The 15,738-nt window shown below is 48.1% G+C and overlaps 3 protein-coding genes across 5 annotated transcripts in view; all 3 read left to right on the forward strand.

Annotated features, from left to right (window-relative positions):
- Positions 1–319, forward strand: part of LOC121591062 — a 49,807-nt gene extending 49,488 nt beyond the window's left edge. For all 3 annotated transcript variants that reach the window (XM_041911414.1, XM_041911415.1, XM_041911416.1), the window contains one exon: positions 89–319. In XM_041911414.1, the coding sequence (XP_041767348.1) occupies positions 89–149 (61 nt within the window). In that variant the 3' untranslated portion in view covers positions 150–319. The remainder of the gene's footprint in view (positions 1–88) is intronic.
- A 3,326-nt stretch (positions 320–3,645) lies between these two features.
- On the forward strand, positions 3,646–11,682 carry LOC121590586. Its single transcript, XM_041910385.1, has 7 exons — positions 3,646–3,952; positions 6,018–6,752; positions 6,842–7,249; positions 9,828–9,923; positions 9,970–10,275; positions 10,397–11,101; positions 11,186–11,682. Exons 1-7 carry the CDS (start codon positions 3,752–3,754, stop codon positions 11,597–11,599), a joined length of 2,865 nt encoding a protein of 954 aa, XP_041766319.1. The 5' UTR covers positions 3,646–3,751; the 3' UTR covers positions 11,600–11,682.
- A 1,925-nt stretch (positions 11,683–13,607) lies between these two features.
- On the forward strand, positions 13,608–15,696 carry LOC121589157 (lipase 1-like). The gene is made up of 3 exons (XM_041907835.1): positions 13,608–13,808; positions 14,373–15,083; positions 15,166–15,696. The coding sequence occupies exons 1-3, from the start codon at positions 13,797–13,799 to the stop codon at positions 15,544–15,546; spliced, it is 1,104 nt and encodes a 367-aa protein (XP_041763769.1). The 5' UTR covers positions 13,608–13,796; the 3' UTR covers positions 15,547–15,696.
- Positions 15,697–15,738: the final 42 nt, after the last annotated feature.

Here is a 15,738-nt window from a genome sequence, read left to right on the forward strand (position 1 = left end):
AGTGCGGTCCGCTGGCCGGATTCGCGTAAACGTTGTGGGTGAGCATTAACGAGCTGCTTCTCTTTTGTTTTTTTGTTCTTCATTACAGAACCGAAGCATCCAAGTCGGCGTACGAAATGCTGCGATCGTCCTTAAATACGCGCGAGTAGTAGTAATAGTAGTAGTAGCAGTAGTGTAGAAGCGCACCATAATGGGCGAGCTTGTAAATATGTAGGAAGACAACAGGGAATATCACTAATTTATGCAGGACCAAGTCACTGTTATGTTACAATTGTATGTGTAATGTGCGAAATAAAAACAGACAACCAGACTACTCGAACAAGAAAGGACAACTTGCAAGTTTGCGAATTTTCACAACCTTAAATCTAATTCAATGTATAATTTTTGTTTTTTTTTTTGCAAAATTCCATACGAATAATCATTTTATAGCCACATAAACATAGCATAATGAGGACGCTTTACTTCCAAAGCAACGAATGGCGCAACAAATGGAAAGAAAAATAACTAATTTCTCACCACCTAATGATCGCTAATGATGATGATCGCGCGGGCAAAGCGATGGGGGCACGTGCTCGGTCGGTAGCATGTGGCTATCAATGGCTTTAACAGGCAGCATAACCCTCACACACACACATACACCATAGCGCGTTAGACTTCAATTTGATCGCCTCTATCGCAGCCTGCCCCGAAACAGTTAATCACATTCATAATTGTTTATTGATGCAATTATCATTACATCGCTCGTTTGCTGATTTTTTTGCGGCCGCGTGTTTAGCGACATCGACGATCGACGACAACCGAGGGAGAGAGTAGGCGGCTGATTGATTTCGCTTGCGCGCTCTCTCTCTCTCTCTCTCTCGTTTCGTCGAGTCGGCGATGCAAATTGATAACCAAAATCGATGTTTTGGTAACAGGGTCGAAGGATCGCTTGCAGGTGGAGCATCCTGCAGCAAACGTACACCGCCGTTACCATGGCAAACAAACGGCAACCAATCAGCAGCGTCCCCGCATCGCCCGCCATACTGTGCTCGAAGGAGGTGTACTAACTACCGATGCTATTGTTTCACGCCGCCATTAGTGCAAGTAGCGCCGCCTTAAGCAATGGCGACAGGATGGCGAGTTGGCGATAGCACTACAATCGGTGTGGTGATCCTCCTATCGATCCTGCTGCCCTAGTAGTTTAACGGATTTTATCCTGCTGGCGCGATTCCCGGCGCCGGGATATTTCAAATTTCGCTCGCACGTGGTTGCTTGTGCTTCCTTTTTTAACGCAACGTGCTAGGATTTAAAATGGAAAATAGAATTTAAATCGTTTTGAAACATTACTACAAACAATCATCGCGGAAGAGGATTCGAATTTCTCCTTCTTCTTTTTTGTTGCCTCATCGCAATCTCTTTGTTCGTCTTTTCAATGTCTTTTCAGGAATGTCTTTTCAACTGTTTTCGGAAACCGAATCACCCCCCACCGTGCTTGTGCTCAGCCCGGGTGGCCTTGCTGTGACGTACGATGCGACCTTACCAGCAAGTGTGCACCGGCAGCGTTTACCTGACGTCCGGAACTGGCATCCAAAGTGGTCTTATTGTCGGAATTGATCGAAGAACACCTTCTAGCCGCTAGAGGAAGATGCTCCATTACGATTACTATTATTATTGCTGGCCAATCGTGTGTCGTGGTCTTTCTCCCATTCTTCGCACCGTTCGCCACTATTAGGGCCACTCCGCCCCTCCGCACAGCGTGAGTCCATAAAGTGCACAATGCAAATGGGGTGCCCCTCCGTTGCCGCTGTTCGCTGTTGCCCCGCGATCCGTTCATTGTTCCGGCGCACCGGCTAAAAGGATAATTGGTGCGCTGGGCACTGAAAGTTTGATGATTGATTTTGTTCGCGCACCTCTCGATCATCAGTCATTATTTACCCACACATCGATCGTGGTGATCGCGTGCGAAGGGTTGCTTTTTGCTCTCTCTCTCTCTCTATCTCTCTCCATGTCTTTTTCTATTCACCTCCACCCTATTGGGGTGATAATTTTCATTTTCAATTATTGTTTTAAAACCCCTCTCTGATCGGTAGAAACGCACGCGCGTTCCAGTCGAGGCCGGCAGAAGCAGCGTACGGTTTGGCACGTGATTTTGATCTGTGAGTGGGGTGTTTTCCACTGTGTGTGTGTGTGTGTGTGTGTGTGTGTGTGTGTGTTTGTCGCTTTCCTGGCGAAGGGTCAGTTCAAAAGGAATGTAGCAGCAACAGTGAGCTGCTCGCTAGTGTTGTGACCTATAATCAAAGACCCCTTCGCTACTGGTGGTGGTGATGGCGGTGGAGGTGATGGTAGTAGCAGCAGTCGTTGGGTTAGGTTGAGGTTTGATCCCCGTCCCCTGGCACTAATTAAGGTCATCAGGTTCTGCGAAAACCGCGTCCGTCGTCCCAGGCCTAATCAGTTCACATACGGCTCTTCCAGCCCGCCGTCCGTTACTTTCCAGCACAGCTGATTAGCCGTTGCGACGTGGGGGGTTCGGCACCTGCTAAGCCGGTGCTAAACGCCGGGGCGCAGAGCGTGAGTCAACAGAAAAAAAGCAACTGTTCATCGTAAACATTTGCAGCCGCGAGAAGTTTTGGTTTGCCAAAAGAGGCTGTGAATTGAATTTAAGTGTTTGCAGTTCTGTTCCTTATCAACAGCGGAGTGGCTGGCTGACTGACTGACTGACTGCTTGTTAGGCCCGGGGGTTTGTGGCCGCAACCGAAGTCTTCAAGGTTTGATTCATTTGCATCCATTGGAATGTTTGTGCTGCACATCAACGGTCGGTTTTTTTTGGCACGCAAATAAAGATGCACTCGCGTATTGTGATGCACAAATTGAGGAAGACTTTTTTTCTCCTTCTTTTGGCTGGCAAATGGGGGTAAACATTAAAAGCAAGAGAGAAGCATCCGCATGCAATAGAGTATTGAAAGCTACAGTTGGTCTATTTGAGTGCACACATGCCTCCATCAGCTTCCTTTAACCGGTTAATCACGTTGAGTCTAATTGCTCAGAAATTCCACTTTAATGCAACATCTCACCATTGATTATAACAATGTTAATATATTCTAAATATAGGGCATTTAAGCATCATTTGGTAGGCGTTGCCAGTATCGACTCGGGTTGATCCTTTGACCTACTTCTTACCCGTGTATTAAGCACCACTAACTAGTAGCACAGCAGAGGCGATGAAACTGAAGCTTATCTTGCTAGCAGATAAGTGATCGATAATGAAACCTGATGCCCTAGGTAAAGGTGCGATAACAATAGAAGCGATCCTCTGCCAGCACGATCGTTGGAAGGTTCGGTTGCAGCTCGGTACCCCGACGATCGTGAGCGGATCCGTAGAAAGGCTCCGATCGGCCTCCAACTGCAAACAAACCGAACGCGCTACACACGATGGCGGAACGTGACGACAATGGGACGTGAAAAGACGCGTCGCATGATTTCGGCTGCCAGTTGCCGTGGCCTATTGTGAGCGAGATCGCGCGCTACTCCGGCTACCACTACCAACCAGCAGCACCGTAGCCCCCCGCATGGCAATTATTGCTGGCGCCCATTAGCATGCGCGGCCGCTACCGGGTAACGTACCGGCGAAGCATTCGGTCCGCTTTAGTTCTATTGCGATACCGCTAGCGAAAGGAGCGTTCTGCAGCAGCTACAGCCGAGCCGAACAGCCGAGACCGCGCGATCCGAATGCTCGGCGTGGTTTACCGAAGCGCGCAGAGTTTGGCGTTGAGAAATGGCGCACCGACAACTGTCGCTGCCGCAGCAGCGGCTACTGCTGCTGCTAGTGTTTCCGATGCTACTTTCGGCCCATTACTATCAAAAGCATCCGCGCAGGTACGATAGCAACGAGTACGATGAGGACGAGTCGGTGCAAAAGGTGGAGGAGGATCCACCGTTCAGCAACTTGCAGGAGGAAGACGCGTACCTGACGGTGGTAAGTGCCGGAACGGGTGATCCTTGCAAGCGTCCGATCGGTTTCTGTAACGACTGTTGATCCTGAGTGATTGCTGTGCAAAATGTGGTGTAGCGTTGTGGGACTAGGACCGGTAATCAAAGTATGTAAGGTGACAATGGTGTTATTATAGTACTGCAACCGTCTGACAGTGGTGTGCTGGAGAACAACAAAAGAAAGGAAACAAGAGGTGAAACAATAATGGTTCGCAAGCTCTAAAGACAGTTTAATAGAAATTTATTTGTTCTTTTAAAAAATCATTCTCGTCTGTGATCTGTTAGTGGGTTAACAATTTTGCAAAAAAAAAGGAAATCATGCGAACATGACTTTTCCTTCTCCTCTCTGGCTTTATTGGACGGAAGGTGAGGGTAAAATTCTCGAACTCAAATGGAACCAGGAATGCTTCTGAGCACGATCGCTGCCGGTTTCCGATCAAGGATAAATCTCTAAATCTTTCGAGGCCAACCAACGGTATGGTCACAAAATTAGTGCAAGTCTATTTTAACATCCGATGCGTACATGTACATGTGCATAGACATGAATCCTTCGGCTCTCTCAATATCAATGAGCAGTGGAAAAAAATAGTTGCATCTAAGTGATCGCACTGATGATCAGAGCATCTTCTTAATCTTTGGATAAATACAACCGTTATCGGTCATCGCCAAGGTGGATTAAAAATATCCGGTGGTGGAAAAGAGTCTTTGGGGGGTCACCATAGTTGAGGGAGTTTACGTCATTTTTAAAACAGTAAACCATTGGTTTCCGCACAAAAACCATAGCAAATAGATAAGATTTCTTTGTTGATACGTGCATTTTTGTATTTATAATAACGAAATAATACAGTTCAATTCATGTTTTAATGTTAAATAAGAACTTGGAAGGCCCAAAATACATTTTAAAAGTATATTTAATCGAAAAAATGTGGTAGATAAATTATTTGAACAAATTAAATAAATGTAAACAACGTTTGAATCCTGAGGATCTTGCGTCAAGTGACGAATTGTCCAAATGTCCTAGATTCCACCACCTGATATTTTTAATCCACCTTGGCCATGGCCTACCTCTACCACTAGTGGTCTTGGCTTTCAGTGACTACTTATGGATAATCCATACCATGATAGTCTGTCCTACGTCTGGAGGCACAGTCCATCCGGAGCTTGAACCCATGACGGGCATATTGTTACGTCCTACGAATTGACGACAGTTTCACGAGAACGGCCCCCAGCGTAAGATGTGGAATGTGTTGTGAGCACCACTGTCCTGATGAAAAACAGTTCCATTTTTTTAATTCACCAAAAACTTTATCTTTACTCCAACTAATCATTTTTTATTAAAAGACATTTTTAAATATTTTAGAAGTTGTCGAAGAATTGCAATATCGTTTGTTTAGATATTTAAATAATTTAAATGCTTTAAATGATTTAAAGTGACATGTTGAATATTTTGAAATTGTTTGATTATTGAATCATACTATGATCTATTTGCTGCTAATTTGTTTGAATCATCTGTTTCAAAGCTCTTGGGACGATGTCAAATAATATAGACTTATTCACTTACTTGTAAGGACACATTTAAAATTCCTTAACAGTACACAATTTCAAACCCTGAATATGTGCATGGTTTTAAAGTAATGTACAGACAACAAACAGACTAAATTTAGATTCATAGTTCGTCTATTGCCACACATTGCCCCAAACGAGAAGCTGATATTTAACGTGTCAGATCATGATCAAAACTCATTGGACCACATATATAAGACACTCCATGTTCCAAATATCGATCAAAAGTTTCGCCAAGATCAATGTTTACTTTCTATAGTGGCGTGGCCAATGGACGAGACAAAATCTATCAAATTTGTCAAAATGTTAGCTATCGTCAGGGCTTGCTCATTTATTGCAATAAATTCGTGGTGTCGTTCACCTAATTACTGATTTTATCAATTTTGCCAAATGCTTTTTTTGTGTGTACCGTCCACCCCTAACGTGCTTTGTTCGCTCACTAATTTAATGCTCCGTTTTTTTTGTTTCAACTCCCCCTCACCTTCAAGCCCCAGCTGGTGTGGAAGTACGGGTACGAGATCGAAATCCATGAGGTGCAAACGGAGGACGGCTATCTGCTCGATCTGTACCGCATCGCCGGCCGGCGAGCCGCATCCGGCCAGCCGCCGCTCCGACCGCACCGCAACGCACCAATCTTCCTGATGCACTCGCTGCTGAGCAGCTGTGCCGACTGGGTGCTGATGGGGCCGGGCCGGGCCCTCGGCTACCTGCTGGCCGATGCCGGGTTCGACGTGTGGATGGGCAACGCGCGCGGCACGCGGTACTCGCGCAAACATCTGCACCACGATCCGGACGCACGCGCGGGTGAGTTTTGGAACTTTTCCTGGCACGAGATCGGGCTGTACGACGTGCGCGCCCTGATCGACCACGTGCTGAACGCGACCGGCGCCGCCCGGCTGCACTACGGTGGCTTTTCCCAGGGCACGATGGTGCTGTTCGTGCTGCTGTCCGAGCGGCCCGAGTACAGCGCGAAGCTGATCGACATGCAGGCCATCTCGCCCTCGGTGTACATGTACCGGCTGGAGGGCCGGATCGTGCGCACGTTCGTGACGCTGGCCGATCCGCTGGTGGCCGCGCTGGACGCGGCCGGCCGGCGCGAGATCCTGCCGAACCGCCGGTTCATTGCGCCGCTGGTGAAGATCGTGTGCGCCGATGGGAATGTGACCGTGTGCCGGGAGCTGCTGTACGACGTGGCGGGCAGGAACCCGGCCCAGGTGGACGATGTAAGTGTTTCCGCTTCGCCGGTTCGTGCTAGCGTTGGTTGCCAAATTCTTAACGCACTTGTTGCCCTTTCCTTCCCGTGCTCCGGTAGCGAATGTTGCGCATCTTTCTCGGCCACTTCCCGGCCGGCGCATCGCTCCGCCAGCTGCACCACTTCTCGCAGATCATACGGACGGCCCGGTTCGCCAAGTACAGCCCGCTGCGGAGCACTGGCCGGGGCGGCTTCCACGCATCACCGCCCGCCCCGCTGTACAATCTGACCCGTGCCACCGTACCGGTCGTGGTGTACTACGGGCTGAACGATCATGTCATCAACTATCGCGACGCGCTGCAGCTGGCCGACGAGGTGCCGAACCTGGCCGCCGTCCATCAGATCGCCGACCGGCACTTCACGCACAGCGATTTCATACTGGCCAAGAACTCGGCCCGCCTGCTCAACTCCATTCTGCTGCAGGAGCTCGATCAGTACGATCGGCGTGCCCCGCGCACATCCGGGAATGTGTGACGCTCGCTGGTGCGATCGGATCGCAAACCATCGAGTGCTACCGGGTGTTAGGGCATTAATTGGTGGAGAATTCCCACGACGTGTACGACGATGACGCTGACGATGATCGTGTGTGGTTGACGCGCGCGGAGGTGTGTCTAAAGGGCCACACATTACGCGCCTGCAACATGCACATGCAACTGCCGCTTAATTACTGCCATTTTTGTTGCTGGTTTGATCGCCGCTAATCACACTGCACACTCGGTGTAAGATGACACCCTTCAAATCGGTTGGTTTATGATTACAAACTGCAGCCCCCCCCTCTGGGACTGATGATTAACCGGTGAAACCCTTCCCAGCAAATCAAATCATCAATTCATCAGCGAAGCGCCCCTATCGCTTCAAGGGTGTGATTAATATTACCCGTTTCCAAACTGTGACGATCGAATCAGTGGATAAGTGGCCTTTAACTGTCCGGAAGTGGGCTCAAAAATCCCGCTGCGTATTTGACCGCTGCTTTGTCGAAGTTTAGTGATTAGTGAAGCGTTAAGCGTTCAGACAAAGGATTACGGTGCGGCAGTGTGGAGGTCGCTAGGTATTATATCATAGGCGTTCTTCCTATCGGCCGGGAAGACCGATGATGGATCGATGAAAACGGAATGCTACGCGCTGGGCGTCAAGCGTATAACCGGTACCTGGGCATGTCGGTGTTAAAATTTAAGAGCGCAGGAAGTGTACGTACGTACGAGTTGATTGATAGAAACGCAAACTTCAGATGTAAGCATGGCTACAAGGACGTAACATTCTGTTCCATTTCGAAGATTTGGCGTTGAGGTGCGCATGGTTATACGTACAAGTATTAACAGAGCAACATAATTATAATCCACATTCTAGCGCGCTGTTGTGTTTGGTGCATTGTTGAGTATTATTTTGTAACATGTTACTGCCCAAAAAGTTTACCTAATGCGATAATAAAATAAAATAAAATAACATAGGACTAAAGAATCGTCTCTATTATTGAACTTTCACTGATATTGATTGATGATGACGGATGAGTTGATTGAATAAGTTGATAACCCCATCTAAAAAAAAAGGGAAAAATCTAGGCTATACCACGTTTTCTCGAATAGCATATAGACCAAAGTCAACAAATTAAATAACCTTGATGAATAATCGACGATCTTGTGCTTCATAACAGCTAGTGGTGCGAACCAATTCCAATAAATCCTATTACAATCTGTCACTAATGCACCCTTTGGAATACCCGATCCGATCGCTTTTCCAGTCCAATAGCAATCTAATCCCAAACCCAAGCGAATTCCAATCTTATCGCAATGGAATCTTAAAGGGATTCAAATCCAACAAATGGGATCCGATCCGATCGAATCTATCTAGGGATTGAATCTTTATTGAATCTCCCAAAACGAATCAGAACTGGCTGATTTGGAATTTGATCGTTTTATTTGCACTCATATTTTTAGGACGAGTAGTTTAGGACGATTCAACGGTGTTGGGTTAGTCGAAGAACAGGAACTTCTTCCATATCAGATCGTAAAGCTCATGGTCTTTCTCAAACACCGTTACGTTCAATAACGTACCAAAACTACCACTTCTACGAACAAGTGATGAGCGACCCGGAGTCGTACGAGTCGTCCCGTATGGTATAAGTAGGTTCAGTAGAGGCAACGATTTCGACTGGTGCAAAAAAGCATAAGCTATTCCGTCCCTTTGTTGCAGCGGATTAGGTACGGAATCGGGGTTAAAGTAGGTTCAGCCTGTCCCAGGTTCACCTATTGAGCCTACGGTTCGTCTCAAATGCATTACGCTCATGGGTTGGACTGCATTTGAATGACCCACCCCTAGCTCGAACCCTCGCGACCACGCTATCAGTACGTTGCCCATAAGTTAATCCCAATCTTATCCAATATTTAAGCATTCCATCTTGAAGTTTGGTGGCATTTCATAGTAGCAATGTATTGATATTGAGTTTTGATGAATTTCGGCCTCATTTTTACTTTAAATTTCACCACAAATAAAACCCTACAGATTGGGAAAATAAATAAATTGAATCTTTAAACCGTGTGTCAGATGCACTGCACATCACTGTCGTTCGAGCAGTGCTTCCCTTCAATCGAGCAGCTCTACCGAAAGCTCCACTCGAATGAGCTTTATGAAAGCTCCAAGGTTCGTATGAGCGCGATGAGGTACGCGTTTTTTAAAGTGTTGCACTATGTTCCTTTGCACATTCATCTTAGTTGTTGAAATGAAATATAATAAATTCATTTATTTAATGATGGTGACTACTGAAGGCGACTTATACAATTAACCAGCTAAAAGCTCAAAATCAAGCATACGTTTGCTTGATAGTGAGTTTCAGGAGAATGCATCATATCACCATATAAACACTTTGAACGATTTCGTACGACTCGTCACAACAACCGTTGGCAGCGATTTCATAACATCAAATCATTAGTTTTTCACAGCATTTTTCAAGCTTTTCACCTGCTAAATTGTTGCTATTTGTTATGAAAATGTATTTGCAGTTTACTTTTCGCTAAAATCGCTAAAACAACACAAGATTCCAACCGATTAGTCACTGATGCCCGGTTGTGCACTGAGACAAACCGTGTTTGCGTCGCCCTTCCCCTATCACGATATCGCACTGGCGAACGCACTGGCGCACACGCTTGTGAGAACTTGTGAGAACGCCCGATCACGGGATGATGATAGCGTAGGTATTAGATCAGAACTGTTGGCCAGTGTGTAGCGTAGTAGTGAAGCGGTTCTCCTTCCGATCGGTTGTACTTACTACGGGGTTTGTCAGTAGTAGAATGGCATCCGACTTAGAACGTTCGGTTGTGACACGCCGGTCGATGATAGCCGTCATGCCGCTGACCCTGCTGCTGTCGTCGTCGCTGATCGTGTTGCTCGGCGTAGCGCCCAGCGTCGCCGACGCAGCATCTGCCGAGGTGCGCGCAGAGAATGCCAACGACATTGGCAGCTTTTTTGCGATCGATATAGGGGATGGAGCCCTGAGTACGGTAAGGTGCAAATGTGCAAATTATTCTTTAAAGTGTTTTTTTTTTAATACTGACAAGTCCTTGTGACTCTGTGCGGAAGTGTTCCGAAAAATTGATTGTTTGTGTCTTTCCTGCCATACAGTCGGAGCTGATCACCAAGTATGGCTATCCGGTCGAAAGCCACGAAGCGACCGGTGCAGACGGGTACATCATTTCCCTCACTCGAATACCGCCGCGAACGCAACGGCACCCTCGGCCGCTGCTACTCGTGCACGGACTGCTCGCCAGCTCCGCCGACTACGTGCTCATCGGGCCGAACAACAGCCTCGCCTACCTGCTGGCCGACCGGGACTACGACGTGTGGATGGCGGATATGCGCGGCAATCGGTACTCCCGGCGCCATACGCGCCTTGACAGCAACTCGCACGACTATTGGGACTTTACCTGGCACGAGATGGGCTACTACGATCTGCCCGCCGTGATCGAGTACATCCTGGGGCAGACCGGTGCCTCGCAGGTCGACTACATCGGCCACTCGCAGGGCACGACCGTGTTCTTCGTGATGGCTTCCAGCCGGCCCGAGTACAACGAAAAGATTGGCCGCATGTACGCGCTCTCTCCCGCCGTTTGCTTGAAGCGCGTCCGCAGTCCGCCCGTCCAGTGGTTGCTCCAGAACATAGACGCACTGCACGAGCTGTTCAATGCGCTCGGCGTGCACCAGTTCCTGCCGCACCTGACCTCACAGTACGGTTTGGCCCGCCTGCTCTGCCCCATGACCGATCCGGACAATCTGTGCATGCAGATAGTGAGCCAAACGGTGGGACCGAATCCAAAGATGGCCGACATGGTAAGTATGCAGCGGCGATAGTAGTGATCGGTAATCGTTCCCTTCATGTGCTTCTCGAACCCGAACTTGATCCACCACTTCCAGATGGCAATGCAGATCCTGGTTGGGCACGATCCGGCCGGCGCCTCCATCAAGCAGCTGTTCCACTACGCCCAGCTGCAGCGCACGGGTCAATTCCGCCAGTACGATTACGGCCGGCGCAACAATACCCTCCGCTACAGCCACTGGAATGCGCCGGCGTACAATCTCAGCGCAGTTACGGCGCCGGTGACGATCTTTTACGCGCAGAACGATTGGCTGATCGATCCGCGGGATGCGGTGGACTTTTCCAAGCTGCTGCCGACACCGCCGACGATGCATCTGGTGGAGGATGCAAACTTCAATCATCTCGACTTCACGATTGCCATCAATGCGCGCCCGATGGTGTACGAGCACATACTGGCCAGTCTGGAGGAGCGGGAACGATCGAACGAGAGTGGAAGGAAGCGGGCGAGATAGGATTGCAGCAACCAAATGTCGAAAGATTAAGTGTATAAGTAAAGAAAATTGTGATACAATAAAGAAGATTTGTTTTTCCTGTTTGTGTGGTCTTGTTCTTGCAATCGTATTAGAATGACAGACGTAGACAGTTTACAGACGTAGACAGTCTACGCAAGCGACCGGAATCGAGTTGAACTTTCAACCTGGCAATCAGCATCGTCTCAGAACCGACACCTTTCGCCCTGCTCCCCATTTTCCTCTTGCCTTCTCCTCCCTTTCATGATCGGTAACTACTTCCTCTAATCGTTGAACACTGCAATCAATTGCAATGATTAGATAATCGGGCCCCAGGTTTCACAGGTTTACATTTTCATGGGCCCGACCGGTGTGTTCGGTAGCAGTGGTGAGGGGTAAAGGCGGTGCAGCAGCATTATCTATATTTGCATTCGCACGGGCGATATTAGCTGCGATAACGATCGGGCATTGCTATGGTTTACGCTCATCATCGTTCGTTTGTTGTTGTTTTTTTGCGTTTGCTTCTCTTATCTCTCTCTCTCTCTCTCTCTCTCTCTCTCTCTCTCTCTCTCTCTCTCTCTCTCTCCTTTTACGCTCATGAACAGACGCGTATCGTTCTCATGTCGCTCGAGAGACTTGCGCGATAGTTGAAGCGGCGTACCCAAGTGTCGTAAGAATTGGGAGAAAACTACCTTGTTGAAATTGATTTGCGCGTAGCTACGGAGACGGATATGCTGAGATGATTCGTGCGGTGGAATGTTGATTTAAATTCCTGTTCGTGTACAATCGATTCATATCGATGTGCGCATTTTATTACGGCATTATTACAGTAGGGGTAGAAGTGATAAGGAGAGAGCGGGCGAAAAGGGTTTATTTCTAACAAAATCTCTTCAAACGCATCTATTGAGTGGAAATACTCTTTCGACATATTTCCATAAAGATTTTTTTATTTAATTTAGTAGAAAAAGGTTAATGATTTACATTTGGATGGTCCCTCAGTAGCGTTGCGACGGCTGACAATTCAGACAACTTGACAAACAAGTAAGGCCGACATGGTCGCGAAGGTCAGTTATGCCGCGATAAAGAATGTCGATGAATGTGCTGAATTTAATATTTCAAGAAGTTGAGACATTGTTATTATAATACATTTTTAGGGGACATTTTTATAACTAATAAATAAATACATCATTATTAGGTAACCAAAATTTTATAAGAACTTGAAAACAAACTGCCGCAGCATAAAGCTCAACATATAGATCCGTATTGTAAAGCATAATGCTCCCAGCTTTGCCATGATAATAAATCATGATAGTAACATTAATTATGAAATCTTTCTGTACATAAAATCTAAAAAAAAATTAAAACACGTTTTTTAGGATGGTTATGGTTTTATGAGCATGATTACTAGGATCATTTCAAGTACATTGCAACAAACCGAAGAAATAGGGAAACAAGGCAAAGTTCACTATAGCAACGAATAGAAAAAGGGAGAGCGCAATCTAGAGCGTAAGGTGCATTTCAGAGATTTGGAGAGAATAATGCTCGCAAAACTCGGCGATGTGACGACCATTACATTTTCATAGCCAAAAATAAGCAACTTCAATAAAAAAAAGTATAAATAATGTATAAAAATATCTATAATATAATAATAATAATATAATAATAAATATTTCTGCCAACTGCTCTTACACACTCACAGCCGGAACACAAGCCAGGCGCACCACAAACCGAACGCTTGCCCCGCTTGCGAACGAATGCAACAGCAAAAAAAGTCTACTCCGAGTCAAGGCAAAGGACAACTGATCTCCCGCTCGCTTGCCTTGACCATGATACATACCGCACACACACACAGTACCGATTGTCGACGCCGATGCACCGCCACTGCAATTGCAATCAGCTTCGGGCTGAAGAAAGCGTAGCCACAGCGCAGCGACCAGTGGCCGAGCAACTAACCTGCCCACAGCTCGGATAGCTTGGATGGCGATTCAGTGCAGAAATGGCCGTGGTTCGATACGGAAATGCAGCAGCAGCAGCAGCAGCCCTGTGCATCTGGCCTTACCGGTGGAGTGCAGTGTGCAGCAGTTGGTGGCCCTACATTTTGGTGCTTTGTACGTTGACCCTTCCGCTGAGGGTAGTGGCACGATCGAGTGATGCGTTTGGCGGTTATCCAACCGTTTTCGCGATTGACGAAGAAGACGGTATGCTGGAAACGGTGAGTTATTTGTTCGTGCATTAGTGACATCCCGCCGAGCGACCAACCGGATGGTTGTACAAAACCAATCAATTGCGGTAGCTTTTTGTGTGCAGTGGCGTACGGTGTTAGTGTGATGAAACGAGTAGGTGCGAAACGATCACATTTTGAAAGGTTTTCTGGCCGAAATAAGAGTGGTTTTACAATTAGGTCAAGGTTAATTGTAAAAGTTTCAGTGAAATAGCGATCAAGTCTTGGGCGGGAAATGAAAAGATAAAGCTGAAGAGACGCCATTATCGACCGTCACCAAGCAAGAAACGAGACGAGTTTTCTTACGGCATTAAGGTTGCCGCGTGTCAGCATGTGATGGCAGTAATTACACTGAGAATATAAGAAACTCTTTAAACTTAAGAAACCTCGTCAACTCCTATCAACGCTGTTAGTTGATGCCAACAACTAACGGGGCGCTGACTATGTACTCAAAAATGCAATTAATTTCACTGTCATCTCGTGTTATAATACGCCAGTGTACTGAAACTGTTCCATATGTATACTAATTACTCTAATACCCTTCCACTTCTACAGTCTGAGCTGATCCGTAAGTATGGCTACCCGATCGAGCAGTACGAGATCACCACCGCCGACGGTTACATCCTAACGTTGACGAGAATCCCTCCGATGCGCACTAAATCCGACCATTCCCTACCGGTGCTGCTCGTACACGGGCTGTTTGCCAGCTCGGCCGATTTCCTCATCATCGGGCCGAACAACAGTCTCGCCTACCTGCTGGCTGACCAGGGGCACGACGTGTGGCTGGCCGATCTGCGCGGCAATCGGTACTGCCGGCGCCACACCAACCTGTCATCGGACAGCCGCGAGTTCTGGGACTACACCTGGCACGAAATAGGCTACTACGATCTGCCCGCCACGATCGATCACGTCCTGTCCGTGACGGGGGCAAGGCGCCTCCACTACATCGGCTACTCGCAGGGTACGACCGTGTTCTTCGTGCTCGCCTCCACCCGGCCCGAGTACAACGCGAAAATTGGCCGCATGTACGCCCTCTCGCCGGCCGTCTACGTCCAGCAGGTGCGCAGTCCCATCTTCCGCTGGCTGGCGGAAAACGGTCCCGCCGTCAAGTGCTTCCTGGACGCGGTCGGGATGTGGCAGGTGCTGCCCCACAACCGTGCCCAGTACGCACTGCAGCGGGCCCTGTGTCCGGCGCGTATCGCCCGGCCCGTCTGTGTGCATCTGATCGAGCAGATGGTTGGACCGAACCCAAACGGCACGGATCGGGTAGGTGTGGGCACGGCATGGCGCGGTGCCGTATCATATATTCCCTATTGAATGATTTGCTCTTTTCTTTCCTTCTTCCCAGCTAGCACAGCACATCATGGCCGGGCACAATCCGTCCGGTGCGTCCAGCAAGCAGCTGCTACACTTTGCGCAGCTGAATCGGTGCGGCCGCTTCCAGCAGTTTGCCTACGAGCGGACGGACCAGAACCTGGCCCACTACGGGCGGGAACAGCCGCCGGCGTACAATTTGTCGGCCGTCACGGCACCGGTCGCCCTGTTTTACGCGCTCAACGATTGGATGGTTGGACCGGCCAACGTGGTGCGGCTGGCGGCTGAGCTGCCGAACGTTGTCTCGCTGACCGAGGTACAGGATCCGCACTTTAACCATCTCGACTTTGTGGCGGCCAAACGGGTGCGTGCGCTCGTGTACGACAGCATTCTGGAGCAGCTGCGCGACTTATGAAAAGACTGGGATGTCCGGAACCGTATCGGTGTGGTGACGGCATGTAATTATAGTGTTTAATATTACTGTTAATGAAGGTAAAATCGTGATCGGTTTGTTACTGTTTCAATTGTGAGTTTACTAATACTGTGTACAATGTTGACAGGTTTAGGCGGCGATCAGTCGGAAAATGTTGATCTGAAATAAACAATT

This window comes from Anopheles merus, chromosome 2R, assembly GCF_017562075.2.
Source record: "Anopheles merus strain MAF chromosome 2R, AmerM5.1, whole genome shotgun sequence".
NCBI lineage: Eukaryota > Metazoa > Arthropoda > Insecta > Diptera > Culicidae > Anopheles > Anopheles merus.